This window comes from Leptosomus discolor, chromosome 1 (assembly GCF_034619465.1).
Source record: "Leptosomus discolor isolate bLepDis1 chromosome 1, bLepDis1.hap2, whole genome shotgun sequence".
Lineage (NCBI taxonomy): Eukaryota > Metazoa > Chordata > Aves > Leptosomiformes > Leptosomidae > Leptosomus > Leptosomus discolor.
This window is the reverse complement of record NC_141391.1, coordinates 87,785,926-87,798,030: the sequence shown is the minus strand read 5'-3', so window position 1 is coordinate 87,798,030 and position 12,105 is coordinate 87,785,926. Positions and strand designations below refer to the sequence as shown.

General features: G+C 39.6%; 1 protein-coding gene across 1 annotated transcript; it reads left to right on the top strand.

Annotated features, from left to right (window-relative positions):
* The first annotated feature begins 2,151 nt into the window (after positions 1–2,151).
* SMPX (small muscle protein X-linked) lies at positions 2,152–10,313 on the top strand. Its single transcript, XM_009960446.1, has 3 exons — positions 2,152–2,190; positions 7,136–7,225; positions 10,173–10,313. The coding sequence occupies exons 1-3, from the start codon at positions 2,152–2,154 to the stop codon at positions 10,311–10,313; spliced, it is 270 nt and encodes an 89-aa protein (XP_009958748.1).
* Positions 10,314–12,105: the final 1,792 nt, after the last annotated feature.

The window sequence follows — 12,105 nt, the reverse complement described above, 5'->3', positions numbered from 1 at the left end:
TAGCATGCTGTTGTCCTGATTTCTCTGGCAGTAATGAGGACAGCACGAACTAGGAGGAAAATCATCTCCTCCAAAAGCAGTCCTACACAATTGTATCATGCATCCGTCTTTAGGAACTAGTGTCTGATTGCAATCATTTCAAACACGGACTTCTTGTGAACCCAGAGCACCTCACTGAAGAGCGCTATCGCTGTGCTTGTTTTAAAGTTGAATTTCAACATAAATCCTTGCCCTTTTAGCTCTAGGTGGCACAAGAAGTGTGTCTTGGTGTTTTTGCAATGCACAGTTATGTAAGGCGGAGAACTACATCTTAGCATTAATTTCTTTGTGACAGTGTTTAAGTAGATCCATGGTGGTATAAAATGTTTTATGTTAATTTCCTGTGCTTTTGTTTCCATTTTTCATTCTGATTAGAAAGAGGAGAAGATGATAAGAAAAATTAATTAAACTTTTCTGTATTATGAGTCCTATCTTTCCAATAAACTGGGGTATTGTTTTGTATTTATCTTTGGAATACAACCACTGGTTAACAGCACAGTTATTTCTATGCATAACGTTTCAAAAAGGAAAGAGAGTGCAGTAACTCCTTTTGGCTTTTTGAAATCTGTGCAAATTTTGTCATGAACTTCAGTTGCTGAGATTTCATCCCCTAAAGTGAATTCTGGAGTTTTTAAAATGACCTATGTTTCTAAGATTGTAAAAGTAAATGTAAAGCCACAATATAAAACTCACTGGAAGCATGCTGGTTTTATTTTACATGGTGGGTTTTTTTTCTGATATATTAATTTAGTGGAAGCAATTTAAACTGGAAGCAACCTATGAAGATGATGTCCTCTGACTTAGTGCTGTGCTGGTTTGGACAGCAGTGAGGGTGCGATCAGAGGGAGACCTCTAATGGCAGGTCATTTTTACTTTAAGTTCTGCTCAACATTATACACAGATTTAAAGCCAATGTGAGAATATGCAAAAACAAGTCTTCCGTGCAGCTCCAGTGATACAATGTCAGGCTGATATTCCAGGCTAAAGCCAAGCTGTAACTCATCTCTGCTTTTCTTTGGCACCACTTCCACGTGACAGTTATACTCTTTGGAGTACCAAAACCTTTGACCCACTTTGATTTCTCAGGATATTTCTACTATTCTGTTTTACATCATTTATTACTTTTCTCAGTACTTTTCTTCTCATCTCAGGGTAAATATAGTAGCAAAAATATGCTGTAGATTGGTTGTGATCAATGAGTTCTCTGATGAACTCATTTCTCATCTTTTTAGTATTACTATCTTATTTTGAATTATAATGGTTAAATAACCACACTTTGGTGAAGGTCTAGTCTAGTTAAAATCTTAAGTCTCAGGGAAGGAATAAAAGACTGAGACAATGTTTCAAATAATTGATAATAAAATGTCTTTTTTTTGTCTTTTTTTTTTTAATCTTTACAGAATCTTTTGACTTTGGTGTATTTCCCTTTGTTATTGTATATTAATACTCTGTCAGTCCGTATTTCTCTGAAAACTTTGTTCTTTTTTATCTTAGTGCTAATGAAAATTGATGAATCTATATGACCTACAACTCCAGAGAGGCTACTTTGTGTCCTAGAAATTGTCAGAGGACTTTACAGTTTGACCATCTTGATAATTTTCAGTCTATAGGCTTTAAAGATTTGCAAGGATTTGTGAGTCAGAAAATGGTTCTGTCTGCATTTGTCAATGTTTTGTAGCAAGTTATAATTTATTTGAAAGAAGGTTTAAACTGAGAGTTCTAATAATTCCCATGTACATACTGTGACAGAGATAATCATACATTGTTTATCCTCAAATGTTTCCCTTAATTCTTACTCATTTTACAATGCCATTAAGGTTTGAGAGGTTCCTTATCTCCACTCATTACTGTTTTTAATGTGAAAAAGATAGCACCATTTGTGGCTATGAAAGATTAATTGGAGAAGCTCAGGTGTTCTGTCTTCTTCTGATATTCAGAAGGAATAACTAAGCAACTCTGAAACTGAGATGGAAACAGGAGCTGGGCAGATGAAATGGATCCTGTCAAGAGGCAGCATGGGTTAAGTTCTAGCTTATCTCCCTTAGCTATCAGAATGTCAGAGCCTGTAACACTTTCTCATTTTGCTTGCAGGGATAAGCCTCTGTCTTAAAAATGTCAAAACAGCCAGCGTCACATGTCAAAGCCATTCAGGTAAGACACAGTATTTATGTTTCTAATATAATAAAATAATAAATCTCAATCTCCATTGCTTGGCAAACTGCATTTTTACTGAGACAAAACACCACGGAAGTGCTAAATGGGAGTGGGGGGTGGGGGGATGTTTGTTCTTTTAAAGTGAAAAGTTTGGGAGATATGAAAGCACTGAAAAAGTTTGACCTGAAGAGCATCCTATGATCTGAGCTGATAAAAACCTGGATCAGATAGATTGCTTGATCGTTTGCTTCCATGGTCTTTCCAGTGTTAGATTATGCCTTTTGGTGAATCAGCTAAGCAAAACACGATGATACATCTGCATAACTGATCAGCATTATGAGTAAAACTAATTATTGCAACTATTAGATTTTCTATGAAATTAACATAATACTGGAAGAATTATAGGCTAGAAAGATGGCATAGGTATTGTGTTTTTCATGTCTGCATTCCCTTAAAAAAAATCCCACAACTTCCAACATTTGTTTAAGAAGCATTTTCTTTAAAATCCAAAGTAAAATGAGAGACATGTTGATACTTTACTTTAAAAAATTAATGTATGTCACATACCTCCTCATATGGCATATACTTACAAGGATGAAGTTCGTTGTTATATACTTGTAAAAAAAGAGCTGGAGAATTACCCCAACATCATCATGAAGGATGTATTTAGCTCATGCTATCATTTATTCTTGTCAAAAGGCCAAAATACCCCCTGAACTGCAGAATCTTACAGAATTTTCATGTGTTTTGTAAAATGCACTCACACTGAAATTTTGCCATGAGTTCAGGTTCCCTTGAAATTACATAAGAAATACAAAATGGCATTTATAAAGTCTGATCTGTCCTCTGTCCTCACAAGATAATACTAACGCAATGGATTGGAGTATCAAGAAGATTAATTACCCAGTGGCTAGACAGCATACTGAAGTTGCAAGGTGCTGTAAAAATGCTAATTCTCTTTATCATCATCAACTCTACTGGAACAGGCATGCAAACTACTGTACTCTAATTCAGTTGAAATTAGGAGAAGTTTGCCATTGATTTCACTCGGTTCAAATTTTCATCCCTATTTTACATCCCTCTACGGAAATGTTTGTATCGTTAATGAAAAAATGGAGATAATGTATAGCTCAGAAGTATTTACATTTACCATTTAAACTCCATAGGCACATACAAACATTTTTAAGGAATGAATTTGGTTTACTTTTTTCCTTAAAGTAAAGAAGTAGTTATAGACTCCTTTTTATTTTTATGGTGACTTTCCAGCTTCTAAATGTAAAAAACCTCTTCTAGTTTGTCCATTGAAAAAGTGCATTAAGTTTACACACTAAGTTTAATATTTTAAGAAACTTTAATTTTTGCAAATGTAATGTTGAATCATGACAAAAATTACAGCACAAACTTTAAAATAAATCTATTAAACATTGTGTCAAATGTTGCTCCAGCAGGGAGACTTGCACTTGAATTGATGCCTATTACACTTTGAGCACTCTAAGAACCATAACTCAAAATGTTACATTACTTTTATACATTGTGATTCATGTATTATGATCCCTTGCTATTATGTGCTGTTATATTAGGTCTGACATCCCTTGGAGAATGTATATGATGCTGCAGTGATGGAAATGTAACAACACCTCTGTATCAGCAGTGGCTTCTTTCTGACTGTACAAAATGTGTGCTAAAATCTTCACTTGCCAACAGCCACTAAATACAGATGTGTGAGAGTTAAAGGCAGCAACTGGTTCCCAAGAGTAGTTTGGGGCAGTGGAGGACCTAAGTACTGTTAATTCCTGGTAACATTCATTGCTGGCCTTCCCCTCTCAGTGTGTAAAAGGCTGTGTACAGCTGTGGCTGAAAATTATTCTACCTACAAACACCACTCTTGGCTTTCCCCAGAGGTAAGGGTGAGGAGTTCCCTAGGTTTTTTTTTCTGAATTACATTTAGTTTTCTCTCTAGTTCCTTTGTTGTTGGGGTTTTTTGTTTATTTGTTGTTTTAAAAACTGAATATATTTATACTGAAGTGGCTTTCCAGCTTATTCAATAATTCTTCTGGACAGCTAGGAATGGCTGTGGTGCCATGAAGAATTTATCTGTAACAGTCCTCAACTCATGTATGGCTGCATGAGTTGTATCCTAATCTGGATACCTTGTCTCTATTAAACAGAAAGAAGAACACTAACGAATCCCTAAATACCAGTTTAATCAAGTCAAACCAGTAATATATGTTGTATGTCATGCTTACAGATATTTTTCCTTTGGTCTATTCAGGAAGACCTTGGTAGAGTACATCAGTTCACATACCTTCTCATTATGAAAACTGCAATGACATTCAAAATACGGTAGGCACTTTCCAAAAACAAAGGAAGATGCAAACCCAATAGTATGATTAAAAATAATAATCAAGCCTAGAAAGTCTGTCTAAGGCAACTATAGTTCAAGATTTCAGGAGTTTGGAAGAAAAAAATTTCTTTTTAGCGCTTTACTGGATGGGGAGCAGGAGAGGAAGAGGTCACTGAGGCTGGTATCTCCATCCCAGCAGACTGGTGACAAAAGCTTTGAAACTTATTGTAAAAACAAAATTGCTGTGATCAGCACAACACAGTCATTGCAGAGCTACACTGGTACACAGAATTTGGTCCACTGTTTACCCATTATACAGCTGCTTATCCATGGGAGGAGACCAGCGTTGGATTGAGAAGACTTACAGCTTGGGACTGGTACCTCTGGTCAGGAACTGCTCAGAAATCTGTCATACTTTCACTTAATACTAGAAAGAATTTAATTTATAGTGTGTGTTATCAGATACAGACAGTGTTAAACTATGTCTTAAAGGCTGCTTGTTTTACCAAGTTAATATTTCACGTCTGTGTACGTCTTGTCCAAAATCTGATATGAATGTGCTTACTGCGGATAAAATAGCTTCATGTGGCACAGATTACTGTGAAAATGCTGAAGCAGATCGAAGAGCGGTTTGTTTTATTTAATTAGCAGTCTGGCATTTGGTGGTTCATTTGTGTTTCCTGAACCATTTTTAGTCCCAGTTGGTCTGTCAGTCACAGTAGGAAATGCAAGGGCCAGGTATTAGAATTACCATGCCATGGTATGCCCTGGGTGGCTGCAGGAGGCTGGCTTCTGCTTTTACTGACTCCAAGGGGAAGGAAAGCCTGAGTTCAAAATGAGCACCAAGAGGAGAGATAACTTTTAATGTTTCAACTCTGCAGACTTGTATGACTACGCTTGCTGTAAAGTGCAGAGAAGTTTCATGTTCAAAAAAAGAAGCTGCCTGGAGGTACCAGAGCCTGGTGGGGTTGATGCTTAAAATTAAAAATATCAAAGGTGGTTTTTTGCACCTGTACCTGAAACAATGGGTTAAGTACTGTGAGGCTGAAAATGCCCTGTCTCCTGGGAATTTAGGAGGTGCAGATGAAAGGTTTCATAACATCTAATCTAATGCTTAGTGAAGAAGCCTTATGAAATGAATACCCAGGTGTCTATAAACTACATGGCCCTACAGACATTTGCCAGCCCCACTGAAGTGGCAGCATCACCTTGCATAAATAAAATAATGGGAAGCAGATAAACAGAATACAGGGAAAGGTGCTTATTTCTTGGCAAGTGGATTCTTCATTTGCTCGACATTTGATTACAGCTGTCGGAAGAGTTGTTACTGAAAACAGTGGGCTGTTTTCCTGTGGTTGCCCAACCTGGGGCATAATCTGCAAGACCATGATTTGAGCAGAAGGAAGGGATTATTCATCTTCATTTAATGCAAATCAGTCAGATGCTAAACTACAATAACACAGCGCACTGTTGGAAGGTTCTCCGCTTCCGCTCCATAACATTACCGATTCCCCCCCTGGTTTTACCAGTGGGAGTCATGATATTTTGATGACATTTCCTAGGAGCAGCTTCTCTACTGAGATCACGAGATAAGAATAGGTATAAATTGTGCATTTAGTTAATCACGCCATTTGACTTTTAAAATAATCCAGGCTGGGTCACATCGGGAATAGATACAGTGTAGCTGCTCTTTCCTAAGCAACGTTTTCTACCATTCTTTTCTCAAAAATCTTTACTTTTAAGGTTTCTGTTATCAGCCCCATTTATGTTATGGCTACTGGCTTTCTCCCACAGATAAAAAATCAGATTGATGCAGTCTTGTGGATATCATTCTGGAGGGAGTTTGCTAAATCTGGGGGCTAGCAGTCTGGCATTGGAGCTGGCTCAGACCCTTGAGCCCCTGCTGCAGACCAGGCTGGTGTGGCTGGGCAAAACCCAGTAGGGGCTGGGAGTCAAAAAGCTTTCCTGCCTTTCCACACACATCCTCTTCGCAACCGAGAGGTATATTTCTAGGACCTAAGGCATTACATTTGCAGTTTGTAACACCCATGGGTAAGTTTTTTCAGTAAAATGATGTTTTAAACACTCATGGCTTAAGCTGGCACAGGGTGGGCTTTCCTTCCTAACTACTCGTGATTAAATGAGGTAAGAACTGGTATCACTTGAGGAGGGAGAGTGGTCCAGTGGTTTGGGTGTTATTGTAGGATTTGGGTTATTTACACTTAAATGCTGATTCTGGCACTCACTTTCTTTGTGACCTTGACCAAATCAAAGCAGACTCGGGTACCCAAAGACACTTTGGGGTCTAGTACTCATTTGTTTAAGGTCCAATGAAATCAGGGAGCATTAGACTAAAACACTGAACTTCAAAAGCTTTCTAGTTAGCTTTGGTTTTTTGCTTTCTATCTTTAAAATGGAGATGAAAGCACTTCTCTTTCCCACAGGAGCGGTGTGATGATGCATACATTGAAGGCATAAGTGCTTGGAAACCACGATAATGTCTATACGCTTGCCCCGCCCCTTTTCAGTTAGGCCATTTACCAACTGTATGTTTGTCTGTCAGTCACTGTTATATGCATCATAATTTCCTTCTTACAGGCTAATATTAACATCCCAATGGGAGCATTTCGACCTGGTGCAGGCCACCCTCATAAAAGAAAAGAACTTGCATCTGAAGAAGTGGAGGAGGTAAGAAAAAAAGGGGGTTTTGATTTTTTTCGAGGAGAATCCCTGCCACTGACGGAAAAAAAGCCTTTTCATAAATCTTATAGCACTGCATACCAATCTTAGGTACCACACTGATCATTCATGGAAATAAATGGCCACCTACTAAACACTTCATAGATACATAGTTCTGGCTTTGATGCCCAGACACATATAGGAATTTAAACTGTTTCAAAGGTGCGTAGCTCTGCTTCCGCAGCAGGATGATATTTGCTGTCAGGAAAGAGAACCAGGATTTCACCAGCAGTATTTCTCTAGATGGGAGCTGATGGGATACAGCAGGAAAAGTTACAGTAAGGCTTTGGAAGAATATGCTACTACCTCTCCCCCATGGTGTGAGTTATTGTTACAGCTTAACAATATTGGAACAGGTTTTCAAACCTGACATTTTTTGGAATATTTATCAATAAGGAGAAGTTGAGTGTGAAGACACTTGCAAATTAAAACCAGAAATTGTGAACCATTTACCTGCGTAGGGCTGAAAATACTCCATTTTAGATTGAATTGTAAGTTTTCATGCTTATAATTTACAGGGACTATTTAACACTGAGTTTTGAATATAAAATCCAGTTTGTACCTTAACCAACATTGATCACAAAGATTATGATTAGACACAGATAGCATATTTCTGGATGATATTAAAGCATTTTATTTACCATGAACTTTTATAATAAATAAGAACTAACACCAACAGTGCAGGAACAGGTAGTGGTAAATATTCCAAACAAGAAAAAAACTGAAGTAAAGATGGATGCTTATGGCTTTCTGGCCAGTTGTCTTAGTTTGGACTTATAATCCCCAGCCGAGAACTGGTCTTGCTGGGCCAGAGCTGCCGGTGCTCCCCAGAGCAAAGGGCAGAAGAGGCTTAAATTGACCCCATATAGCTGGGCTGCCTCTGACAGGGCTCGGCCGGGTGGACTTGCTGCCGCGCAGGCGAAGCAAAGCTGTCGTGACTGGAGGGAGTCTTGCCCTCATGCAGAGCAGAACCGTGTTGATCAGGAGGGAGTGGGTAGGCACTTCTCTCCAGGCATGCAGTGGTACTGCTGGTGATTCAGCCACAAACAAGAAGCAGACAGATTTGCTTTGGACAAATCATCAGCTCCTTTTGACCTGGTACAGGCACTTAAAATGGTCAGGTTTGGTTATGTAACAGCTAATTCTTACTTTTCTGTCTAAATCAGACCTTTTTTTTTCCTGAATTTTTACATATTTGATATAAATAGTGCTCTGTTTACAGAGAACTTTCTTGAAGAAATCAAACCCAGGCTGACTTAACTCTTCTTAAGAAGATTTTAAAAAACTAAACCCAAACACACAAAGTGACCTTGAACAGATATTGTGTTTTTCTCCCCTGGAAAGAAACCAAAGTATATTCTTTCTGCAGTAATTAAACTGGTGAAGGAATGCATGTTATTAAGCAGAAACTAATACAGCATATGTGAATTCTGGTAGTGTTTGAGAAATAAAATGAATGACTAGTGCCGGTAATTAGATTTGGTTGGGCAATTGTATATTGCTTTGCTTCTCAGTTACGTGCATACTATATATGAGACAGACATTATGATGAAAGTTTTTGGCCCCAGTTTTATAGCCAATATGCAGCCAAACTAATGGGAGCAAAGACTACAGAAACAGATCTCGTATATGAATAGAATAAAAATGCTACTGGTGGCCTTGTCTTTTCTGTTTACTCATGTTGTTAAGTTTTGCAATACAGCTTTTGATTCTTTCAAGTAGCTATAGACAAATACAACTTCTGCTAACAGTGCTTAGCATTTTTCACTATATTTTAAAACCGTGGCAAAGGAGATGAGGAAAATATGGGTCTTACTCAAAGGGATGGTGGAGTCAGACGAGAATGTGTGTTTTTGAAGGTCAACAGAGCAGACGTGTTAACATGAAAAGAAATGAGGGGTGGGAATTTCAGAAAATAACTCTTCTTCAGTCAGAGCATTTCCATGAATGTATTTGTTAACTCTTGTCATATATCTAAGTCGCTCTTCAGACTTCCTTCAATAAAACTGAAGGCCAAGGTCTGATCTCAGCTATGCATTGCACATGGAGTGGGTGATATAGGGAGGGGTGCAGTCATAAATTCCACACACCTGAGATTAGAAGGGAAAGCTAACATCAATTTATGGAGTGCAGAGTCTCCAAAATGTGGTCACAGCTTGCACCATTTGTACTATGAGAGGAATGGTATTGTAGGTGACTTGAAATGGTATTTTTTAACATAGTATCTGCTATGTACTAATAAGAACTAAGGGGCTGGGAGAATGATAGTTTTCCCCAGTTCTTGAGAGTAGCTGGCTGTGCAAGAAAACTGTCAAAAGAAACAGTACAAGCTCATGGTGTCTGTCACTACTGATACAATTTTGTGCATCCCTCCAAACACCTTCTGTATCAATTTACATATTCTCCTGCTGCGGTTTGCTACTGTTTCAGGATGTTAGATCATTAAGCTAGGTATTAGACAATAGATATAGTAGCTGGGGCTGGATTACTGGCTGGGATTTTAAATGATCGAACAGAAACAATAGTATAATGTTATTAAATGCTTTTCATCCCCTAAAATATGACGAACCTGGGAGTTGCTTTTAATGCTCCACTCAGTTAATTTTCTGCTAATGGTCTGACACTGTAAATTCCTACTCATTTACAAAAAGATCCACATTCCTCTGCACAGAACACTTTCTGACTTCTTTTTTCCCAGAAAGTTTTTAGACATTTTGGACAACAACCAACAAAATAACCTATCTCTTCCTGCCCTCCTACCCACCCTTCCCTCAGTTTCTTTTGGGATTGCACGTAGTCTAAAAACATCCTTTCCTGTTTCTCAAGTAACTGACCTATGCTCGTGCTCAAGAGGTTGCTATTGTGGCAGCAAGGTCACTGGAATCCTTTTGTGCAGAGTGTTCCTGCTTCGACAGAGGAGGAGAAAGACAAGAAACATCTCCCGGGAGCTAAGAAACTTCCAGGTCCTGCTGTCAACTTGTCAGAGATTCAGAACATAAAGAGTGAACTGAAATTTGTCCCCAAAGCTGAACAGTAGCTGGAACAAGCAGGTGAGTAAAAGAGAGGTTCTTTGCATGGCTCTAGGAGAAGCATCCTGATCCAGAAACCTCTTTGTGTCAAAAGATGGCTTTCAAATTAATTCAAAGGGCCTGGAATCACACACCATATTTCAAAGACAAAATTTAAGAAGAAACGGTCTTAATCCTTGGAATTCTCTGGTATTTCAGACATGGAACATGTAGGAGACTGTATCTGATGATGTATGGCATCCATCACTGGCCTAACAAAAAGCGTATTCGGCTATTAGGAATATTGAAGCCAGCTTAAAAATAGCAGCTTCTTGCTTTGCAAGCACAAGTTCCAGTTTTACAGAATATAGGACTTGGATTTGTACACACTAACTACAAATAAATGTATTACAATGCAAAAAAATTTATTGCAGTGATTGACAATTAGGTCAGTATTTTTAAAAAGCTCCTTTAGAACATTAGATATTTGGTATTATTTTATTTCTGTAGTTCAAAACTGACATGCTAATGGCTCCATACTCAATGCCACTTGTGGCAACCAAGGACTTGCTATGTTTCTGTGTGGGCCTTGGAAATATGATATAGGACCTTGGGGAGATCTGTGCTTCTCTGGAGTGGCAGCTGGACACCAGGTAGGGACCCCTCAGGCACTGCAGACAGCACCAGACACCTGTGGGTTGAGCCACTGGTCTATGATTAGCACCACAGCTTCATCTGGATGGAGATCAGTGACGAGTGGCATCGCTCAGGGGCCCATATTTGGGCCAGTACTGTTTAATATCTTCATCAATCACATAGACAGTGGGATCGAGTGCACCCTCAGCAAATTTGCAGATGACAGCAAGCTGAGTGGTGTGGCCTGAGGGACAGGATGCCATCCAGATGGACCTGGACAAGCTTGAGAAGTGGGCCTGTGTGAACCTCATGAGGTTCAACAAGACCAAGTGCAAGGTCCTGCATCTCGGTCGGAGCAATCCCCGGTATCAATACAGGCTGGGGATGAAGGGATTGAGAGCAGCCCTGCAGGGAAGGGCTTGGGAGTGCTGGTGGATGAAAAGCTGGACATGACTCAGCAATGTGCGCTCGCAGCCCAGAAGGCCAAACCATATCCTGGGCTGCATCAAGAGAAGTGTGGCCAGCAAGTCGAGGGAGGTGTTTCTGCCCCTCTACTCTGCTCTGGTGAGACCCCACCTGCAGTGCTGCGTCCAGCTCTGGGGTCCTCAACACCAAGGAAAGGTATGGATTTGTTGGAGTGGGTCCAGAGGAGGGCCACAAAAATGATCAGAGGGGTGGAACACACCCCCTGTGAGGACAGGCTGAGAGAGTTGGGCTTGTTCAGCCTGGAGAAGAGAAGTCTCCAGGGAGAACTTATAGTGGCCTTCCAGTGCTTAAAGGGGGCCTACAAGGGAGGTGGGGACAGGGTTTTTAGCAGGGCCTGTTGCGATAGGACAAGGGGTAATGGTTTTAAACTAAAAGAGGACAGGTACAGACTAGATCTCAGGAAGAAATTTTTTACAGTGAAGGTGGTGAAACCCTGGCACAGGCTGCCCAGAGAGGTGGTAGAAGCCCCATCCCTGGAAACACTCAAGATCAGGCTCGACGGGGCTCTGAGCAACCTGACCCAGCTAAAGGTGTCCCTGCTCACTGCAGCGGGCTTGGACTAGATGGTCTTTAAAGGTCCCTTCCAACTCAAACAATTCTGTGATTCTAGGTTTATTTTAATTAAAAGGAAATATTTAGCACTTCAACGCAGATTTCAGAATAATTTCCATCTGATTTCAAACAAGGCCCATAAGCCTC

Bases quoted from the DNA above. Each gene is read 5' to 3' on its own strand.
- SMPX (XM_009960446.1), top strand. From the start codon at position 2,152: ATGTCAAAACAGCCAGCGTCACATGTCAAAGCCATTCAG. The intron at 2,191-7,135 runs GTAAGACACAGT...TCCTTCTTACAG, and splicing joins CACATGTCAAAGCCATTCAG to GCTAATATTAACATCCCAAT. The intron at 7,226-10,172 runs GTAAGAAAAAAA...CCTTTTGTGCAG, and splicing joins CATCTGAAGAAGTGGAGGAG to AGTGTTCCTGCTTCGACAGA.